At 30.3% G+C, this 23005-nt stretch overlaps 2 protein-coding genes across 2 annotated transcripts; one reads left to right on the top strand and one right to left on the bottom strand.

The window, feature by feature from the left end:
* The first annotated feature begins 521 nt into the window (after positions 1 to 521).
* Positions 522 to 4158, top strand: LOC142632247 (putative WRKY transcription factor 43). The gene is made up of 2 exons (XM_075806674.1): positions 522 to 1025; positions 3795 to 4158. The coding sequence occupies exons 1-2, from the start codon at positions 697 to 699 to the stop codon at positions 3970 to 3972; spliced, it is 507 nt and encodes a 168-aa protein (XP_075662789.1). The 5' UTR covers positions 522 to 696; the 3' UTR covers positions 3973 to 4158.
* A 2809-nt stretch (positions 4159 to 6967) lies between these two features.
* LOC142631781 (SUMO-activating enzyme subunit 1B-1-like) lies at positions 6968 to 10526 on the bottom strand. Its single transcript, XM_075806095.1, has 10 exons — positions 10271 to 10526; positions 9968 to 10019; positions 9356 to 9554; positions 9092 to 9171; positions 8875 to 8991; positions 8367 to 8417; positions 8025 to 8091; positions 7602 to 7702; positions 7415 to 7519; positions 6968 to 7333 (listed from the first exon to the last, which is right to left on the bottom strand). The coding sequence occupies exons 1-10, from the start codon at positions 10351 to 10353 to the stop codon at positions 7211 to 7213; spliced, it is 978 nt and encodes a 325-aa protein (XP_075662210.1). The 5' UTR covers positions 10354 to 10526; the 3' UTR covers positions 6968 to 7210.
* Positions 10527 to 23005: the final 12479 nt, after the last annotated feature.

The raw sequence follows: 23005 nt of genomic DNA, 5'->3' as shown, positions 1-23005 counted from the left end.
TATCTTTTTATTAAATGTAAATTTTGAAAATCTAACCGTTAGATTGCACTTTTTTTATATTCTTAACATGCATGTCAAATTTCATTTAAATAAGATGTTATTCACTATTCAATCAATAAACTTATTTTTTATACATACTTTTATACTACAAATTCTTGAAATTTAAACATTTAATTAATGACATAGTTATTAATATTTGATCTTCCTGAAATTTTGCAAGTATTGAGAATATAATAAAATCATGCAATCTAACATTTAAATTTTCAAAATCCACATTCAAGAGTTTGTAGGATTTCTCTCTAAACTCGCCGGCCCTTAAAGCTCTCTAGCAAAGTAATTTCAGACTCTCCAAAGTCAAAACTTTATATCTAAAAAAATTGCAATAATACTGTTCATTTATGGCAATCCGGAATGCTCTCTATTCTTATCACTTTGCGTGTAGTTTACGCCAAACATTGTCTTATTCTTGATAGATATACGTCCTTGTACACATTAGCTCTTATGACCCAAATTTCTTCATTGTGATGGTATTTGGACAAACTAGCCATTACAGCCGCCCACCAAAATTTCCACATTTTTCTTCCTTATATCAATCTCAGAAAAAAAAGTAAGACACGCTCTTTATTCCCTTTTAATCTTTGTTTTCTACCTAACAAAAGTAAATAAAGTAGTATTAAGTTCTTGGAATTATTCTACATGGCTCCAATGCAAAACAACCAAATGTTATTACTAGGTTCTTCAAGTTCATCAGCAGCTTCTACTTCCTCATTAAACATAGAGAATTTTAATTCTCAGAATTTTTTTCATGGTGCCAACAAGAAGGACAAAATGAAAGTTGAAACCAGAATTCAACATCATGAATCTAATAATATTTCTGAGGGGGGAGGAAAAGTTACAAAAGGAGACAAGAAGATCAGAAGGCACAGATTTGCATTTCATACAAGGAGCCATGTTGATATACTCGATGATGGGTACCGGTGGAGGAAATATGGGCAAAAGGCAGTGAAGAATAGTAAATTTCCGAGGTTCGTTATCTTTGTTTATTCATCTTTTAGTTCTCTTGGCTTCAAATTGTGGTTATATATGGAGAATTATGATCAAAATTATACCTAGTATAACTCTGTGATGTTGACCCATTTCATTTTTTATTATATTAATATCTTTAAAACTCTATCGTTAGATTCTATATTCTTTTTGTTTGTAAGACATATGCCAAATTTTATGTCTATTGAAGTTAAAAATATTTGAAACATAAATATTTTATGATTAGCTTCATCATTCTCTGTGATTCCACTTGATGGAAAACTCTCATTAAGTAAAGAAAGATGATTTAGCTTGATTGTTCCTTTTTCCAATCAGAATTTAAGCACAATTGTTTATGTGACCATGCATGACCCGTGTTCCTTTTTGCATGATTGCATGTATCTAAGTAGGCATAATTGTATGCATTCTTGTGTCATGATGGGTTTTAAATGGGGAATTGGAAATCATTCTCATGTTGAGTCTATCATCTAATACAGTATTTAGGGCTGATACAAGGTAGGTCTGTGTAGTTTTATTCGAGTCTCCAACCCCAACTGAGTAGTTTAGTTTGAAACAGTGGTTTAACCATTGATGTTTAAGTTGCTAGCTTAGTTATGGAGCATAAGGTTCTACAACAACGAACAAAGCCTTAGTCTCAAAATTTTAAGGTCATCTATAGATCCTCAACATATTAGTTAAGGTATGTATTCTTTTCCCCCATTTTACTCTATCGAAGATTCTAAAATCATATCTTTTGTTACTCCCTTAATTGACATGTCCTTTTTTTTTAATCTCTTCTACTAATGTAATTTTTTATCTTTCTCTATATTATTACATTCCCTCGACTTGGATAAACTCACTCTTTCTTATTAGTGCATTAGTTACCCTCCTTTGAACGTGACCAAAACATTTTAAACGACTCTCCATTTCATCAATAGGAGCTACTCCTATTTTTAGGCAAATTTCCTCATTTCAAATCTTTTCTTTTTTTTTTGTATTTTCATTTTTCCATCTTAACATTCTTATTTCAGCCCTACTTATTTTATGGACACAAGGTCCTCAGAGATGAAAATTAGGATTCATGCAAAGGAGGCTAGTACCATTTAACGTGTAGAACTTACACCTTGACCAGTTCTTTAACTTATTGAGAGATTCATTTTTGTGAGGGGAAATGGTAGATGCAGATACATGATTATCTTGGGTAGTACTGGGATAAAGTCCCCCATTCATTGAATCTGAATTTTCCGAAAGAAGTATTCTTGATAATTATGTTTCGACAAACTTAGTTAACTTTTCTTCTTATGGAAAAGTTATATTTCAATTAGCACTAACTTATTCTAGAATGATTATTTGAAAGGTAAGGTCGTAGGTTCAAGACCCAATGAGAGAGCGAGTCTATAACTTACCACTAAAAAAATTAACTTGTCTACTTTTACTCATCTTCTTTTTTCTTTTCTTTTTTGAGAAAAATTTTCATTTTGTCTTTGTTACATCGTTTTCAACAAGTATTCTCAGAATTGGACACCAGTATACTAAGGGCCTACTTCTTTTGTTGTCGTCTTCACGGTGGATCAGGCCTATCTCTAAACTCAAATGAGATCTTTTTAGGTCTTTTTATTTTATTAAATTTATTTATTAACTAGTATACTTTATTCCAAGAGAAAGAAAGTAGAACATTTAAAAGGTTAACATAGCTTCTAAGAGCACTTGAAGCAGTGGGGTTAAAAAGCTACATAGCTATTTTAACTCCACCAAAACACAAAAAACTACCATCCAGCAGTGAAGCTATAGCTATTATTTTTTAGCTTCATTGCTACAGTGCACATCTATAGAGATGTGCACTGTATCGTAGAGCTAAAAAAAAACATTTTTTTATCCCTTGCCCGGTTGTGTGTGTGGCTGTGATGGTTGTATAGTGGAAATATTATTTTATTGTGATATTTATATTATTTTATTGTGTTGAAAGCTTAAATAGATCCATTGCTGCAGCATGTGTGTATGTAAAATAGATAAAATAACTTTTTGTGGTGCCAAATAACTAAATTTTTAGCTCCACTGCTGTGGATGCTCTCAAATATAAATCCTCCGTCTTATGGTTTGTGTTCTATTCTATACTCTACCAATTTCAACTTGTCATATATTTATTTGACTTTTCTTATAAAATGACTAAAGTTTAAAATGAAAAAAAAAAAATCAATCTCATGGCATACCGTAATTGGTGGAATATAGAATGAAACACAAAAAGTGGGACAAAGAATTTATATTCGCTCATAACCAAAATCTAGACTACAAATCAACCAGCCAAAGAAAATTGCAATTGCCAAGACGATATATAAAAACCATTAATAAACATATATATATATACACACACACGAAAAAGGCAAATGCATTATAAAATGTACAATTCTCATCATAATCAAGAACTTTGTCACTAGTTAGTAGCTCGACCTGAAATCATTCATGATGTGCTCAACATGTTAGCATCTCAGTGAGCTTGATTTGCATTGTTGGCCTACTTCCACAACCATTCCTTATCTCTTAAATTGCTTCCATTCATTCTTAAACCCCTCTCCAACTATTATGGTCTTTGTTTTTTGCATAGCAAACCTCTACTGTGTTACCATTTTAGCGAGAATTGATACACGACCTGGTTGTTTTTTTTTTTTTTTTTCATTCTTTCATGAGGAACCTTTATAATACATGACAAATTTTCAAAAAGAATACCATTATCTTGCAGAAAATGAACTGATTTTGTGTCATTTTGTTTCCAGGAGTTACTACAGGTGTACTCATAAAGGCTGCAATGTGAAGAAGCAAATCCAACGCCTTTCCAAAGATGAAGAGGTTGTGGTGACAACCTATGAAGGGATGCATTCACATCCACTAGAGAAGACTACTGATAGCTTTGAACAGATCTTGAAACAGTTACAAACACCAGCTCCCTCATGAAGTATGCCATGTTAAAAACCATTGCAGAGTGTCTCAATGCACACAATTTCTAATTAATGTACTGTTCTACTAATATATTCAAGTTTATGCTTAGCATCCAATATGAGATGAATGAATGGAAAGCAACGATCTTATTTGTAAATAATTTATCCTAAACATGAAATTGAAAATTTTGAAGAAAAGAAACATCAACTCATCAACATCTATTTGAAAATAAAAAAAAGGATCGATAGAGACAATTGTTTGTTACTAACACCCAAACTGGTTCAAATCATAAAATATCAAAATGAGAGAGGGAGAGAGGGATTTCATGTTGGAACTAGGATCATTTCATGTTCATCTCTATATCCACCAAAGCTCCTCATTGGAACAATGCAAATTGCATACACAATTGAAGCAATAGCAAGCCAACCCATCACAACCATCCACCTTCTCCCATTACCACTTCCACCATAAGAATCTCTTCTCATCTCCACACTTGCCACCACTTTCTTTTCCTCCTCCACTACTACCTCTCCTTTCACATATTCATCACGCACAGAAAAAGAAGACAATGAAGACAACGACGAAGATGAAGAACAACAGCACTGAAAACAAATAGGCAATACATTGCTGATCATCCCACCAGTTTCATTTTCATGATCATCATCATCATCAGAATCACAAAAGGACACTGATCTCACTTCACTCTCTTGAGCCAAACCATTACACATCTTCTCTTTCCATCCAAAACCCGTCTCAGTTTCACTCTCATCCGCCTCAAAAAGCCGCCGCCCTTTCAACCTTCCACTCTCAATGACTGCTTTTCTTTCTCTACGTATCTCTTCCATTGCCAAATCATTGGTCCTCACTTTCCATGCTCCTTCTGGAGGTGACAGTCTTTGTTGAAGTGAAGACATGAGGCTTCTTGGAGAGTTGTCTAGCCTTTGAAGAGATTTAGCCATGTGGTTGGAGTTTGTTGAATATCTTCGATGGGTTTTTGGGTGAGACTGATTGTAGGAATGCCAATCTTGTTGTAAAACCATGAACTGGTGCTGCAGTTTATCTTGTTCTCTTTTCTTTTCTATATGATAGCCTTTCATGGTGGGGTCCCTTTCCCCTTTTTTGCTCATTTGATCATGGCTTGTGCTTCGTGTGGTTTTTGAACGGGAGAAGAGAGAGACGGGCTAATTTTGATTTGAATGTATAGAGATTATAGCGGGATAAGAACAACCACCCACGTTTTGATTTTATATTTTGAATTTTGTTTTGAAGAAGTTGGGATAAAATAAGAATCTACATTAGTTACAATTAAAATTAAAAATAAAAGAGGTTACACATTCAATCCACCACACTATTAGTCTATGGGATTTATGGGATGTTTCAAAATCTTGGACATAGAGTAATTTACAACGGATGACAAGACATGTTGTAATTTTTCTATAATAAAAGTAATATCAATAATAAAATCATGTTAAAGAAATATAACATCAATCGCAACTTATCACTTAGGAAAGAAAATCCTCCCACTTAAATCCTCTAATTCTCTCTAAATTTTAGCAATGAGAGACATATCTAGCATTTAAAAAAATTCAATGGTTTAACAATCCCCATTTAAACCACACAAAATCAAGTAATGATGTGAATCACAAATCTGGCTAAAAATTGGAAAAAAATGAAGAGGATCTTCTCTCCTTAATAAATTATGATCTTTTTTTTTTTTTTAATAATCTCTGTAGCATCTCTTACTCTTTCAGTAATGTATAAATTTCAAATTTGGACCATCAATCAGGTCTTAATTTATAGATAAGATTTATCTTAAAAGCATAACTAGCAATCTTTAAAGTTTTCCCCTTTTTTTTTTCTTCCTAGGATCTGATTAATGATTATTACTTTTGCTTTATTTTTTTATGGGAATTACTTTTGCTTTTAATTCCCTGTCGTTGGTGATGAATCACATACTGTTTTTTTACCTGTGGTTTTTTTTTTTTTACCTGTGGTTCTCCACTTATCAGAACCTCATATGCTAAAGTGAACAACAACTGAACCAATGCAGACAATAGAGAGTTATACCCTTTTCTTCACCATGATAAAATAAAAAAAATTATAAATTGACCATGACCCAAATTATTAGATTTCCAAATGATGTAGCTTTAATAGGAGTGAGGCACTGTAGTGCATATACCAGGCAAGCATATATACCACATGGTCCTGGCAGCTATAATGGTAATTGTCTTCCTTTTTATCTCCCTTTCAACTTTACAGGACAGACTAAATGCCCACTCCCCACCACCCATTATCATAAAAGAGTAATGTACCCATGGGGGTCTCTCTAGTATATAATAAATCACATTATCTATAGATATTATACCCTGATACTCAACATGGGATACTGCAATTACACAAAGAAACTACCACCTTTCTTGGCATAGGTGTAGGACCAAGCTTATTTGATAACTACTATTCTCCGAACATAACTTTCACTACAACTTATTGAAGTGATCAATTGACTGTGAATGATGGATTCGTGTGATTAGTGATTACTTTCGCATAAACTCACCACTCACGATCCACCACTTCAACAAGTAGTGGCAAAAAATACTTGGTTAATATTGATTTATTGGATTTACAGTCAAGAAGCAAATAATACCCACAGTGCACTGTGGCTTCCTGAATAAGTTCTTTGTTTATTTAAAAGAGCATTATGGTCAAAAACATCATCATGTGCTTTGGCACCACAATCTTTCTTAGTTCCTGTTCTTTTTCCTATCTTTTTTTTTTTTCCCGGAAGTCATTATTGTTTGTAACTTTGTACTTTAAAATAAGAGCATTATGATACTAAACTTGAGTAGTAAAGTTTTCTCAACAAGCACAGGAAATTGTATAGAAAGCAAAAAAAATGGCTTTTTAGCATGCATGCGCTAAAGAATCCTTTTTCCATTTCTTACTAATACTAAAGCTGAAAACACATATAACACAATAGTCAGACATGAATAACAATGAATGAACAAGAACATGACAATTCCAACCAGCATGCATCATAACTTAAGATTCAATAGCAATCTAGCAAATTCCAGTTGCAGAAATATTGGTCTCTCTCTAACAAGCTAGTGTTATCTTAACTTCAATATTAGGAACAATAATATATCCATTGCAGGTCAGTTTCTTCTTGTTAAAATTCTTTAATTTCCTACACAGAACTTATGACCGATTCCTTTTGTCAATCCTCTATTTCAAAAGCTACCCTCAGAAAGGCTGCTCAGCTTCCACTTTTAGGATTTGAAATTGAAATGTCCTCTATTATCCCTTTCCCATCCACAGCATCAAAGAAGAAGAAATTTTTTAGAGGGTCACCTTTGCCTGATATTGCTTTGATAACCTCCTAATAAGTTCAACACTAAACTATGTCAAAATAATGTCTTAAATGTTAAAAACATGACAACAAAGTGGTTTGATATGGCACCTGTCCAAGGATTCCCCCAATGACAGCACAAACTGGAGGGAATTCTCTTGTACCCGTTACCAATCTTTCAAGAAGTGCATCAGGAATATGAGATTCATTCAATGACTGCCACAATATCATGAAAGCGGGAGTTAGAAGATGAACAACACAATCATAAAACATAAGCAACAAATTCCAAATACCATACATTTGCCTCACAAAGCTCCTTTTTCAGCCTCAGAACATCAGGAAGATCTGCAATCGAAACGTCTCCAGGATGACGCCCCTCAGCCTCAAACTTTTCTATCACTGGAACAAGAGAGGATAATTTAGTAATTATCCTATTGATATAGATGATTTGGAACCTATTACATTCAATCTTAAAAAGTACAAATGAAACCAAAAAAGACATATTAAATTTGTCACTAGAAAATGCCAAAAGCAGCCTTCAACTTCTTATCCAAAGTGTTCTAGCTTTAATCAAGTAATGGTAGAAGGACCAGGTGTAGCAGATGAATTGGTAGCATCTTGTGAAAGTAGGAAATTAGCAGCATTTTTATAGGAAAAAAAGAAAGGGGGAAAAGGGGGGGTGCTCATGGTTAAGAAGCTATAACACTACGATTTACCCGACCTCTCATAGCAAAGTACAGCTTTGACACTCTCCTTGGCAGAGCTCTCCAAGGCACTGAAATTGCTTCCTGCAATGAAACTAATGCGTCAAGATTCTTTAATGAATCTTAAAGAAACCAAAGCTGTTGCAACACGTTGTGTTGCCATGGCACTCAATAGGGAAGGTTTGGATTAGGGATTTAATTCTTCCAGCTAAATCCCTCTCCCTGCCTCCAAACTAAAAACGATTTGGGTAAATAAAGCTCATTGAAAGAGTAGGGATAGAGAAAAGAGTATGCGGTATGGAAAAAAGACTAATTAAACTCGACATTTTTAGAAAGAACCATGAGTATTTAAGTCATACCTCAAAACTAGGATATTGCAGTTTGCATTCAACGGTCTCCTCTAGTTTTTTCTGTCAACAAATAAAAACAACACCAAATAAAGGAATGCTTTCATCGAGCATAATATCTGAATATGATTAAATAACTAAGATGCTTAACAGCTAAAACATACAAATATTAGTCAGAAATTTATAATGCAAGAGTCAAAGCATAGACATTTGAGAACCCCTGGATGAGCTATCTACCATTCCAGAGCCATAACAGTGCTATAGAGACTTTTGAAATTAATACAGCAAAGAAGGTTCCACTTTGCATTCAACTATGGCTTGACTACACAAAACTTTCACATGCAAAATTAGTCATTAATCTAAACATTCTAGAATCCACATGTAGAAGCATTTTCATTATGGATGTGGAAATATTTTCACAGAAGAGTTAACAGAATCACAATAAGATATCAACTAGTGATATGGGACAACTGCAACATATAACACGAGGTACAAAATTTACATGGAGTAAGATGATCACCTTTGAATATATATGGTCCTGCAGATCAACAAATATTTCACCAGAAGAGTCTCTACAGTCAACTGTATAGAATGCTATATGCTTTGATAACTTCCGGCATTTCTCATTGACCGATTTCTACAGCCAAGAAAAATCAAACATGTCAAAAGAAACTTATATAGAGAGTAAACCATTTACAAGCTACAACCACATTAAGGAAAATGAGTATGTATTGTACTTTTGTCACAAGTGAGCAACAACTGACAACTACAACATCATATTTATTGAAAAACTCCCCATCAAAGCCTGACACATCACCTGCAAGATTGAAAATTTGGATTTAATCAAATCTATTCCCACTGAATTGCACTAGAAAATATAGATTATAAGCAACTTAAGTAATGTAGCACGGCCAGCTTTGGTAAATAAATTGTACTCATAAATATAACATCAGCAAGTTCAACAGAACATGATAAAAAGACACAGAACAAAAGGGGCAAACCTTTTTCAACTGAAACACGAACCATCGGATTGAAATCTTTCAAGGAATCACAACAAAGCTCGGCAAGCGTTTTCCCACGATACACATTCTCATCAGGAGGTATCAAAAAATTAGAAGAAAAAAGTGCTTCATCGGTCACTACCCGATCATCCACCAATGTCAAACTACCAACCCCTGCTAGAACAATGTTCTTGCAAAACTACCCACAAAAAAAAGAACTTACATAAATCAACACCAAATAATAATTACCATAATAATTGAAATGAGTAAATGAAAATGAGTATACCAACATTTAGCAATACATACGATAAATTACCAATTTCCCAAAAGCTAAAATCATTAGGAAATGGTGAATATAATCATTTAACTATAATTATAACACCACTCCCCTCACGTATAGGACCAAACTCCTTAATTAGTAGAACCCATAACCTAAATTTTTTCTTTTCTAATTTTTTTAAGGAGAGATATCCCCATTACCACACTGATACAGTAATAAATTACCAATTATCTCAAAAGCTTAAACTGTCGTAAAACGGTGAATAATCATTTAACATTACTCTAATGACATAAAAATTTTAAAATTTAAATTTAAAAAAAATTAAGAATTACCTCAGCAACAGTCCCTTTCACTCCACATACTAATATATGAGATTTGCTCAATCTAAAACAAGCAAATAAAATAAAATTGTTAGTTAAAAAAATTAAAAATTGCAACTTGATAATTTGACTAAACAAAATTATGATATAAATACGAATTGCTACTTCTAACTCATGCTCATGCATTATATATCAAATTATTGAATTATTTAAAAAAATTTAAAAAAAAAAACAGAGCTAGCTAAGAACGAACTCAATGAATAAAATCACAAAATGAAAAACGAAATTTTGGAAAGAAAATAAAAAAAAAATTACCTTCTTTGAGCATCAGCGCCCCAAACCCTAATTTGGCGATCGTAGAGAGCAGTCTCTTGCTCAGTCAACTCTTCTCCGTCCATTCCAAGCTGTAACCTGCTTTACAAACCCTAATTCAAAGCGCAGAGAGAGAGAGAGAGAGAGAGAGAAACCCTAGAAAAGCTCGAAGTGCTGCGTTTTATGAACAGTGAAGAAGAAGCAAAGCAAAGCAAAGCATATACGAGCTCACGATTTTTTGCTTTTTGTTCTTTGAAATGAAACTGAGAGCGCTTGTTTTTTAGATTTTTAATTTTTGGGTTTTTAATATGAGTTGGGCCCAATGGATGGGCCTTGTTTAAAGGCTAATCCATTTATGTTTGAGATGCTTTGGGTTTAGTAACTAACAGGCCTGAATTCATGGGCCTAATTTGGATCTAGCCCAATTGAAGGGTACGTAACCATTACTCTTCTTTTCTTTTCTTTTTTACATTTGTTATGCTTGACGTTTTTACTATGATTGATGTACGGTAAAAATAATAAAAATTATGTGAGTAATTGGACCTCAGTGAAAGTGATACTAAACTAATTGTAAAGTCATATCTTTTTTCATTATGAAAAAAAAATTGTGTCTTTAAAATTAATCTTATTGTAAAGATGCTCTCTATTACTATTATTATTATTTTTTTAAAGTCAAGATGCTCTCTATTAATGGTCCAACAATTTTTATTTTTTCACTTCTTTTTAAGTGAAAGGTGACAAGGAGGTACAAAAAAGAAATTGCAATTTTCTATATTCTCCTTTAATCTAAATCTCTTAATCTTAGGTAACTTTGCATAATTTAAACTTCAAGAATCCTTAAGTTCCGTTTGGATACTCTCACGTCTGTTGCGTTTGCGTTTTTATGTTTTTTTTTTTTTTCACCTCAGTGCCTCTTGCACTGTTCATGGGACATGAACAGTGCATTTAGGCCAATGAACAGTAACCCATGCCTCTACAGTAATTTTTTTATTATTATTTTTTATTGTTTTTAGTTATCAGTTTTTAGTTTTCAGCAAAATAAGCGGTATCTAAACGCACACTTAATATGATAAGAAAGGAAAACGTTCACGTATTAAGCAAACTTAATTTCACAGATTATTTAAATGAGTCTATTCTATGGTTTAAACTAAATACTATAAATCTAAAAGTATAAATCTTAATACGTTCAATTTTGAATAATGTAACACCATGAATATGGTTAGATACAAGAAATAAAATGTTATTAGTAAAATAGAATATTTATGTCACTTAGAATAAGATCTTGCACACCCTCTATTTCACTTAAAATAAAATTGAATTTTATTTTTACTGTTACATTTTTTTTTTTTTAGATAGTTATAATATGCTACTAACTCCACAATTCGAATATTTTCTTCTACATCTCCAAACACTTTGTGTATGAGTATGTGTCAATTAAATTACAAAACTGTTGGCTTATTACATTCATTAAAAAAAAAAAAAAGACGAAAACACATGAAACTTTTAAAGTACCTAGAGAACATTGAAGCAAGTGAAATGTTTGTTGAGTGAATAAGCCAAGTCTTTGCCTTCTCAACGGTCCACAATAAAGCCTTTAATCCTACAAAAACTTTTACTAGTGAAAATCACAAAAGATATTGACCATAGAAAATACTAATTTGAAGCTACAAATAGTGTAAATGCATCGACTGAGAATCATGGGGCACCCAACTTAAGTTGAATTGAATATGTCATTTTAAGTTTTCAGTAGGTGGGAAATAATTGCTTACCAGGATCTTGATGTTTATTTTGTTTTGTGTTTCTCGTCATGGTCTCTAGTCTTGCATGACCTTGCTGCTTAGACTTCAAATTGTTCAAGTCAGAACTTTGAGTCTTTCTTCTCTTACCATGGATTCAAATTTCAATATAAGAAAATATGATAAGGCAATTCATGTACGTATAAGGGAAATAGCCTAGGAGTCACATAGATTTGAGTAGTGTAACAGACAGACCTGAATACAACTTCTCATGAATATTCAAAGTACCTAATGCATTAATAATTAAGGTTAATAATGATTATTAATATGAAACATGTATTTGTCATAGTCAGTGTTGATTGAATCCTACAGAGAGACAAACTTCATGCATGTTGCAAGTTTTCATGGTTTTTTTTTCTCCAAAAAGAGTCAATAATTATCTTATACATTCGGTAAATATATATATCATATATCGCTCTCATATGTGACTTCCACTCAATTATAGATCGACATGTTCCAAAAGATGATGATTATAAATGACAAGATATATAAGATACCTTCTTCTTTCCGTCACGTAAGAAAAGTTTGAAGATTCAACATGATGTTGTCGTTATATCCCAACTCTCTCTGTGGGGGTCTTGTTTTGGTTTCCCTAGAATGTAACACTTGTTGATGCAATAGTTTAACACTTATCAAAACTCATTGACCTTGACTTTCAAGGAGGACCAACCTTTTCGTGGGGATGAAACAGGTGGCAATTAATACCTATTGTACTCTAGTTTTGTAGCAGATTTAGAGCCAGAGCAAGTGAGTGGATTGAGTTAGAGTTTGGGTCTGCAATAGCTTTCCTATAGGGAATAGTACAATGACATGTTGCTATTATTGTTGATTTGTATCATCAGTATGAGATAATAAATTCTGCGCAGTTTGTCTTTCTTAGCAGGGGCCGGCGGGGGTCGAGCCAAAAAAAATTTAACACCTAAGCCCCTTTTATGTCGTACTGATAGATTTATTTTCTTTTTAATATTAAATTTTGTTATTATCTCTTGAGTCCTGAGAATTCATCATCACAAAAGTGCCAGAAAAGTCTTGTTTTATTTTATCAAACTTAAATTTCCATCATCAATAGTGTTAGGAGCTCAAATTCTTTGGATAAAATTCATTAATATTCATTAAAAAAAAAGTGTGTAGGTAATAAACTTAAGAAATAAACTATAATTTGATATTATTTTTAAGTTGAACCCCAAAATTTTAAATGCACAAATGAAATGCTTACTATATGGCTTAAAATGATATTTTAATCATTTTATAAGTTTATCTAGTTATTAAAATTTATTCAAAGAGAATTGTAAATGAATTTTGACTATAACAAAAATAACATCACGTTTTAATTAATTATGTGTCTGCGCACGCACGCAATAAGTCTATCTACGTATGTTTATAGATTTGTTGAGAGATATAAATGTTAATAAAAGTTGCCCTCTTAAGTGAAGCTCAAGCTATAATCTTACATAACAAGGGAGGAGAGAAATTTTTGTTGGCTAGTATCTAGATATTGTAATCAAGTAGAGTTGAGTTCGGTGAATATGTACTTTCTTTTTTAAATATGCAATAAAATTATCTTTATCTTTTCTATAAATAAAAAAAATTAAAAAAAAAAAGTAGAGTTGGGTCCGGTTAATGTGTGCCTTAAGGACACACATTAACCCATCTATTTTTGAAAATATTTTATGAGAAATTGAAAATATTGTAAAATTTTTTAAATTTTCGATAAAAGTTTTTCAAAAAACAACACGTTTTAATTAATTATGTGTATCCGCGCATGCAATAAGTCTATTTTAATTAATTATGTGTATCCGCGCATGCAATAAGTCTATCTACATATGTTTATAGGTATGTTGAGAGATATAAATGTTAATAAAAGGTGACCTCTTAAGTCAAGCTCAAGCTATAATCTTACATAACAAGGGAGGAGAGAAATTTTTGTTGGCTAGTATCTATATATATATATATATATATATTCTTGGCACAATCCAAAAAAATGGCAATGAATGTAACACTTTGCTGGTGAAGTTAAAAAATTCATCAAAATTCATTCACCATTTTCATTTTCAAGGAAATGGCAATATTTTTTGTGGGTGTAGCAAATGGAAATCAATTATTTTAGTTGGTGGTAGAAGAGCAAGAGCCCAGAAGAAGCAAATGGAGCTGACAGAGTTTTGTCTACAAGTTTATAAGAAGATTGCGAGAGATAATAGTAATGGCAGGTCGCTATAGTTAGTATGTATGAGATAAGATTCTATACAGTTTGTTTGTCTTTCTGTGCAAGAGGTGATAAAATTGGCATAAGGCATAAGGCATAAGGTTGCTACAGTTTTTAATTGTACAGTAAAGAAGTTAGTGATAAAATAGGCCTTAAGGCATAAAGTTATTAGTGTACCTTTATTAGACATAAAGTCTCAAACAATAATAACTTATTAATAATATAATAATATAAGTATAATGTATAGTACAAGAAAGTAAAAACGGTGTGAAATAGCATGCATGATGGATAAATTACATTTAATTTTACATTAATTCGGTTGATTTTAAAACTTTTCAAATTCAAAATAAATTATGTTTTCAAAAATATTTTAATGCAAATTATATATATAATATCCATTACATGTGATATGTTGTTAATAGAAAATCTTTAAATAAAAAGACGTAGAGTGACTTGGTGTAAATAAATATCAATATGTAATAATGTCTATTAGGCTAAAAAGAAAGAAATAACTGGCAATAGTGTAATCGAAATTTTAAGAGGATCCAATCAGAAGCTGAAGTTCAAGTTGTAATATATAGCAGGAATTTGCTACTACAAGTACAAGTACATCTATAGATTAGGAGCGTTTGCAAGTGTATTATAACACAATTATCTTTTCTAATGAATTCATTTCTTAGCATGTTAGGCCACGAAATTATTATTTTTTTCCCGTTGTAGGTTTTTCTTTCCTAAGCATATCTTGTGCTTAGGATTTGCTTTGATTTACGTTTCCCCATGCAACAAGTAACTGGCTAACTAATGAATTGGACCTAATTAATCAATTGCTTAAAATTGGTAGATTACGGTTTTAGACTTTTTGGGGCCTAATTTTGTGTTTTCAAACCCAACTCACATTAGGAAGATTTATTTTACAATTAAAATTTTGTTTTGCACACGCCATTTAGTTTATAGATGAGATTAATTTTCACAATTTATTTAGTTAATATATACTCTTAAACTACACATTAATCATCCATTTTAGAAAAAATTTTATGAAAAATTAAAAAAAAACTATCAAAAATTTAATAACATTTTCATCTTTTCATAAAAAGTTTTCTCAATGCAACAAGTGATTGGCTAACTAATGAATTGGACCTAATTAGTCAATTGATTAAAATTGATAGATAGCGGTTTTAGACTTTTAGGGGCCTAAACTTGTGTTTTCAAACCCAACTCACATTAGGAAGATTTATTTTATATTAAAATTTTGTTTTGTGCACACCATTTAGTTTGTGGATGAAATTAATTTTTATAATTTATCCGGTTAATGTATGTCCTTAAAGCACACATTAATAATTCACTTTATGAAACTTTTGTTGAAAAATTGAAAAATTGTTAAAAAATTTAATAACTTTTTCATCTTTTCATTAAAAGGTTTTCTAAAAGAAAAGTATTACGTCCACAACATTTTTACAATACTTTCTTAACAAATCATATATGATAAGTTGTTATTAATTATAATTTGAAACCACAACTTAAATTACTTTTTTACCAACCTATTACAATCGATAACAACTTACCATTTAAAATTTGTTATAAAAATATTATGAATATAGCATTTCTCTTTCTAAAATGGTTTATCAATATATGTCATAAAACCTGTTAAAATATGGATTGTATTAACGAGCACCATAAGATGCCTCTTAACACCAAAATTTGTTTTTATATCAGTATTTTGTCAACTTTATAAATTTTAGGATCAATTTTATACAATTCCTCTTATTTATTTTATTAAATAAGACTCACATTATTCTAATTTTTTTTTCTTTTTTTTTGCCTTCAAATGTATATAACTTTCGTATTTATAGGATGTTAAGTATATATCAAAACCAGGGGCGGTGCATCCCTGCCCTTTCCGGCATTCCTCTCCGCACTGTTAGTATCAATGTCAGTGACATGAAAAGACAATCTATCTACGCAGATGCATCATCGAGTTTGGACTTTGGATCCAGCAAAATTGACAAATACGATCCTGCAAAAGCTGTTGGAGTTGCTGTCATAGCCTCCAAGTGAAGTTTTTCATGAATATCCGTGAGCCAAATTGACCAATTTGTTCCTATTGAACCTGCTAGACTAGCTCTCATAGCCTCCAAGTTTTTCAAGGACAGGTAAGAACTCTATTTTTCTTACCTCAATTTGTCTTCTCCTATTGTAGTATCAATATCAGTGTCCAAAGCTTTTTCATATTTACTTTTTCTTTTTGTCTCAATTTAAAATATAAAATAAGTGTAAATTTATTGCCACATATTTCATATAAAAATTATAAATTTTTTTATCTTATATTTAGCAAAAAGGTTTAGGCTTGTTTTATGCTGTTATTTAAACAATAATGTTCGTTATTTAAATAACAATACACTTATTTTACAATATTTTTTCACTTATACGTATTTTCATAACACTTAAATAACGTTACTAAAAATTTCTTACCAAATAGACATTTTATTACCAAATGGACACTCAATAATGTGATGATACACAACAAATTTCACAATTTTTTATGAGAATTGAGGTGAAAAATTGTGATTAATATATAATAAAAATGAGTTACTAGTAATCCAAATAAAAATCATGTCACAATCTACTAATTAACTCGATTATTAAAAATAATTACGAAATTTATTGTGTGTATAAGATTATTGATATTATAATATAGGGTTGTACTCCAACTAAGGTGTTTATGAATAATTCAAATTCAACTTGTAAAATAACTTATCTATGTTCATTTGTTTAGTAAATAAGACAAAAGTTCAAGTCTAGCTTTAGACTCGACTATTAAACGAACCAAGCTTGACCATAATAATGTGTTCGTGAATAAGCTTGTGAATGTGATGCTCAATTTAACTATATATAATAGTATATTTTTATATATATAATAGTCTAAAAATATAATTATATAGACATGAAATTTGATTGTACAAATTTGTAAATATATTCGTATGATATCAAATTATTATTTACAATTGATCAATAATATAAACAATCCTTTACTAGTAAAAATTCATAAATTTGCTAAGGAAAAATAAATTTTAGTCATGAGTGTACTATATATGAAAAATAATAAATAAATAAATAAAGTAATTCATAAATAAGTTTAAGCTTATTTAACAAGTAGATTAATCAAGTTTAAACATACAGTCTTCTTTGATGAGAAGCTCATGCATGATTTATGTTCTAAATAAATGGAATGAATAAATTTAAATTTTTAATACCCAACCTAACTAACCACGTTTATCCCTCTTACGATAAAGGACAAGGTGACTAAAGAGAAGGGGTAAAAAGAATTACTGTGAGAATGAATTTATTTTTTTAATGAAAGTACGTTAAACAAAAGTAAGTAAAAGTTAGCTGAGTAATACTCTAAGGCTCATAAATAATATTAAAAAGTACAGTAAAATCTATAATTAGTAGTAAAAATAATCTAAAATTTTCAGCTTGTTCTAAACAAATACTAAAAGTGGTTATAAGATTGCAAACAATTTCACAACTTTTTTATTATAATTTAAACATAATAAATTATGAATAATTATTTATCAATTACATATATTAATTTATTTTTTCTCAACCGGTCACACTCAACTTTTTAATCACAATTTTATCGTGGTATGGTTATCTATCACTGACATATACACACCTTATTTTTTTTCTCTACAGCTCACTCTGTCACATCAAAACTATTGGGGAAAAAAATTTGGTGAAATAATTTATGTTACTAAAAAATTTTCCTTGATATTAATGTTGATTACTACGTGGCCTTGTTTGTTGTTTATTATTTTATTTTATTTTTCTCCTACTTCTATGTTTTGTCTTGTTATGGAATTTAAAGATGTGGAGAAGAGGACAAACAAAAAATCTCATATCATAGGGATAGAGATGCCGACATTACAAAACAACAACAATAATACATTAATATTTGAATGATCTGGGCTTGTAACACGTGTCGTCAAGTAATAAACAGCGAAAGGCTAAGATAGTTTTTTGTTTTCTTTCTTACTTTTTTGTTCTTTTCTACTGTGTGCTCATGACTAATTTTGAAGCAGTGGTAGGCCCCACTATAAACAATGGCAATTACAGCTGCCAACACCGGTTGTTGCAGATTTAAAGGTCCTGTCTCTCTTTTCTGTAGCATCTTTTCACAATTTTTACCCACCGGGAAAAAAAAAAAAATGTTAAAAGCAAAGTTACGTCACATCTTGGAATATTCTTCATGTGATACTCTAAAATTATACAAAATTTTAAATCTTAATTTTTTTATTAAAAAAAAAAACCCAAAATCCTTTGTAATTTTCTCATTAAAATCGATTTGGTATGCGTCGTTTTCGGTAACTTATTTGCATAATATTTATTAAACGATATAATTTTTGATGGCCTTTTTGTATTAAACGTCCATTTGGTTTGTTCACGTTTGTGTCTGCGTTTAATTTGTTCTGCGTTTTTGGCTCTTTTTTTTTAAGTCCAGCGCCTCTTGCACAGTTCATGAGACATGAACAGTGCATTCCGGCTTATCTACAATAAGCTTTGTGTGAATAGTAATTCAAAAATTAATTTTTTATTATTTTCAGTTTTCAGCAAAATAAGCGGTATCCAAATGCAAACTAAGGTTACCGATTAAAAAGCTATATTATTTTATTATTCAGTTTATTTTTGCTACTATTCATGAGCCAACTACACTTTTTAGTGCTATTCATGGATCTCATTATACTATTTCAGCTAAAATTTACCTTTATCTACGGTATTTTTAGTAAAAAGTTTTCAGTTTCAGCAAAATAAGCAGATCTCAAACAAACCCTAAGTGTCTACTTGGAAATAACTTATTTAGCTAATTTTTTTTTTAATGAAATTAATGTAAATAAAGCTAAATGGTAGCTGAAATAGTGTAACTCATGAATAGTACAAAAAATTGTAACGGAACTCATGAACAGTAGCAAAAATAAGGTGAATAATTAAAAAAATGACTTTTTAAGCAATCCTAAACGCACACTAAATATGTGAAAAACCCAAAGTTTGGTACAGTGATTCAAACCCACTCTACCAAATTTTAAACAACCTTACACATTTTTTCACCCACATGTATTTTTAAAGCTACAAACAAGTTAACTCAAACTCCTCTACCAAACGAGCCTTTAATGGTTTACGCATAAACAATATTATTGAGGACTAGAGTAAAGTGTTAGACTCAAATTTTAAAGGAAGTTCATGTCTTGCATGGAAACCATAAGTAGGTTTTGTATTTTTTTGCCTTGCCTTTTTTTTTTTGTATATTGTTTTAAGCTTAAGCTAGCCATATTATTTTCTTATAAAAAAAAAAGAAGAAAAAAAAGCTAGCCATATAATTGCATTAAATGGCTTTTTTTTTTTTAGAGTAAACCATAATAAATATTTTTTGAGTATATAGTAAGTATTCACTTTATTAACTAATATAATAATAATATAATTAGTGTCACATTAATAATATAATAAAAACGTTTTATAATTATTTATTTTGTTTGTGTTTGCAAGTTGATACAGATACATATACATATAAGATTTATGTAATAAATTTTGTATTAATTATAACCCCCTTTTTTAAAAGTGAAATGTATGAACCTAATATTATTTTATAATTAATGAGATGCTAATTTTTTTTTTCTGAGATATGATAAAAATTTAAATCTATAATGTTTGTTTCGTAATGATTACTCTTTATTATTAGATCAATATATTAATCTGTTTTTGGCATAAACAGAGTTCGATCTCCAAATCTCTTACTTCACGGCATAGACTTTACTCAACTAACTAAAACTCACCTAAAATATCAAATTATGGGTCTGTTTGAATACTGCTTATTTTGTTGAAATTGAAATTTTTTGATTGAAAGTACTGCAGATAAATATAAAAGTTAGTTAAAATAATATAGTATGATCTATAAATAGCACTAAAAAGTAAGTAGAGCCCATCAATAATAGTAAAAATAAACTAAATAATAAAATAATTTTTATTTTTAATTGGTATTCAAACAGAAGCTATGAGTGGTACAAAATATCATTTGATGAGAGGGGTAACAACTCTATCAAATCTTTTTTTCAATATCTTTTTCTTTTTTCTTTTTCTTTTTAATTATTTTTTATCAGTGACATCATTTTATTGTGCATTTTTGACAGCGCACGTCTATTTTGGGTTTACGTCATATGTATACTGTTCACGCACCACGTTCGACTCCCAAAGTCCACATGCTACAATTAATTGATCAAAGTGTGGACCACAAATTGATAACAAGTGGCCCAAATTGGTTTCATTGGGTACGAACCAGCTTCCTAGTTCCAAATGCATTGGTCTCTCGTCCAATTACAAAGGAAAAAGTTGCCAACCAATGCGGCTAGTCAATTTTCAACTATATATGAATAGAACAAAATTGCATACTAGTTTGACATATGCCTATTTATTTTTCTATGGCCTAGTTAAATAGTACAAAATGTTTTGGTTATTACAAATGGATTAGTTCTTTTTTTGGACTCACTCCAGTAAAACGAAGGTTTATTTATTAGTTTTTGTTATTTTCTAATGCAATAGAACTCATTCGATTTTTATTTAACAAATGTATTTATACACTCATTAACATATTAATTTTTCAATTTTTAAATATATATAAAAATAAAAAGGATAATTCAGATACTAGTCAAGGATTTTGTAACCCTGTGACGTGGTTATTATATATTAGAAGAATGATTATGATGGTTCAAATCTCTCTATTGTACTATTGAATTATAAAAAAGAAATTAGGATATTAAATCATTACAATTGTATCGGGTTTTAGTTAATAGATTAATTTTGGGAATAAATTACTAGTTTTTTTTTTTGGATAAGTCATAAGACACCTATTCATTTGATGAAGCATGGATAATAATGTTTAAGGATGTCTGCATTTGGTGACAACTTTGAGTTATGGAGCTCGCTTCATAGTTAATTCTTTTATAAAAATTCAACTTTATTATCGTCATTTAAATATATTAAAAATAGTAATTATTCTGTAAAAGGAGAGGCGATTAAAAAAAAAAAAGAGCAATTTAATTGATTTAAATACATGATTACTTATACTATATTTATTCTAGTTAATTTTAGGATATTTATGATTGTATTTGGATTTTGGTTCATACATTCATTGTGAGAATAGAGCAATAGTTATGGATAAGTCAAAAAACATCTTTGCATTTGCTGAACATGGGCAAAAACGTACAGAAAGGCTGGAATTTGGTGCCTACATTAAAAGTGTGCCGAGGTTATTTTTTATTTATTTGTTTGGTTAAGTATTTTGGGAGTTTAAAAGAGTGTGTTTTCAAATTTTAAAATTCTATTTTATAACTACAACATATCGTAATAATTTTACAAATATTCATTTTAAACTATTTTTTTAATAATTATGTTCATTTTAAACTTAAAACATAGGTATTCAACAGCTTATACAAACACTGTCAATATATATTACAAAAAATACAGGGAAAGAAAAAACAGCATTCCCAGCAGCCGCTATTATAGTTACCAGTTTGTTTTTGTTTGTTTTTGCTATATATTACTCACCAGCTGAACTCAAAAAGTCTTCAAAGATAGCAACTTTTCAACTATTGAACAGTGTTCATTACATAATACAACTAGTTTTTGCAGCCCATTTTGTTTTTTCTTTCGTGGAATGCGACATTAACCATTAATTCGATGCCCGTTGTGTGAAACAACGAGAGTACTAGAAGCTAGCTAGCTATTCCTTACTAGAATGCACAGTATTCCAGGACACCTTCATTAAACCAGTATAATTATAAGAAAACTGCATATGGTTTTGTCTTTTGGGGCATATAAAGTACTATAATTTTATGAAAACTTAATCATGTTGCGCCTGTGGAAATTAAATTTGATGTGTACAGATCATTACCATGTGTTATAAGTCAATTTGATGATGATTAAAAAATACTATTGGAAACTGTTAATTAAATATGATTAGTATGGAAGTCATTGCTGTTTTAAATTTCGAATTTGGTATAAAAAAACAATATTGTGTTAGTTGTAGCAAAAGCGTGCCCTATGTTATCAAAATAGAATCAATTCAGTATCACCAATTTGTCATCACTAATTAATTTTTAAACTAGTACAGTATATAATAAGATTAATTTTGGCAAAACAGAAATGGACACTAGAGAATCTTATTATTATTATTATTATTATTATTAATTAGTTCTCGCAAAAAAAAAAGGAAAATCAAAAAAATTTATTTCTATTATATAAATAGATACAAATAAGGATATGTAATTTGCAAGATACTCAAAATGTTTTTTTTGGGGGGGTTAATTTATATTCACAAATCTACTTTTGCTCTTGCTTTGTGCTTAATGCGTTGCTTCTCTTCTATATTATATATATAAGAAAAGGGTTGCTTCCCTTTATCAACCGGTGCTTTTCATCTCAATATGCGCAAAATTAATGTTAGGTTCAACTTTTAGGCAGATGCAGCTCAACAAAGAATGTAGTACTAAACAATTTGTTTATGAATTATTCTTATAAAATTGTTCTCACTTCTTACCTACTCGTTGATGTACACTCCACACATACAACGTACACAATTTCGGATATAATCTTTTTATTTAGTATCCATATTTAAAATGCAAATAAGTAATGTAAATGACTGTGAGAATCAACCCTTTTTTAGTATATTCTAATTTTATCGGATGTGTTAAG

This window comes from Castanea sativa, chromosome 4, assembly GCF_040712315.1.
Source record: "Castanea sativa cultivar Marrone di Chiusa Pesio chromosome 4, ASM4071231v1".
Classification (NCBI taxonomy): Eukaryota; Viridiplantae; Streptophyta; class Magnoliopsida; order Fagales; family Fagaceae; genus Castanea; species Castanea sativa.
Note: the sequence above shows the minus strand (reverse complement) of the source record. Positions and strands in the feature narration are given on the sequence as shown.

Bases quoted from the DNA above. Each gene is read 5' to 3' on its own strand.
- LOC142632247 (XM_075806674.1), top strand. From the start codon at position 697: ATGGCTCCAATGCAAAACAACCAAATGTTATTACTAGGTTCTTCAAGT. The intron at 1,026-3,794 runs GTTCGTTATCTT...TTTTGTTTCCAG, and splicing joins AAGAATAGTAAATTTCCGAG to GAGTTACTACAGGTGTACTC.
- LOC142631781 (XM_075806095.1), bottom strand. From the start codon at position 10,353: ATGGACGGAGAAGAGTTGACTGAGCAAGAGACTGCTCTCTACGATCGC. The intron at 8,992-9,091 runs GTACAATACATA...TCTTGGCTGTAG, and splicing joins GTTGCTCACTTGTGACAAAA to AAATCGGTCAATGAGAAATG. The intron at 7,703-8,024 runs GTCGGGTAAATC...CTCTTGTTCCAG, and splicing joins GCTGTACTTTGCTATGAGAG to TGATAGAAAAGTTTGAGGCT.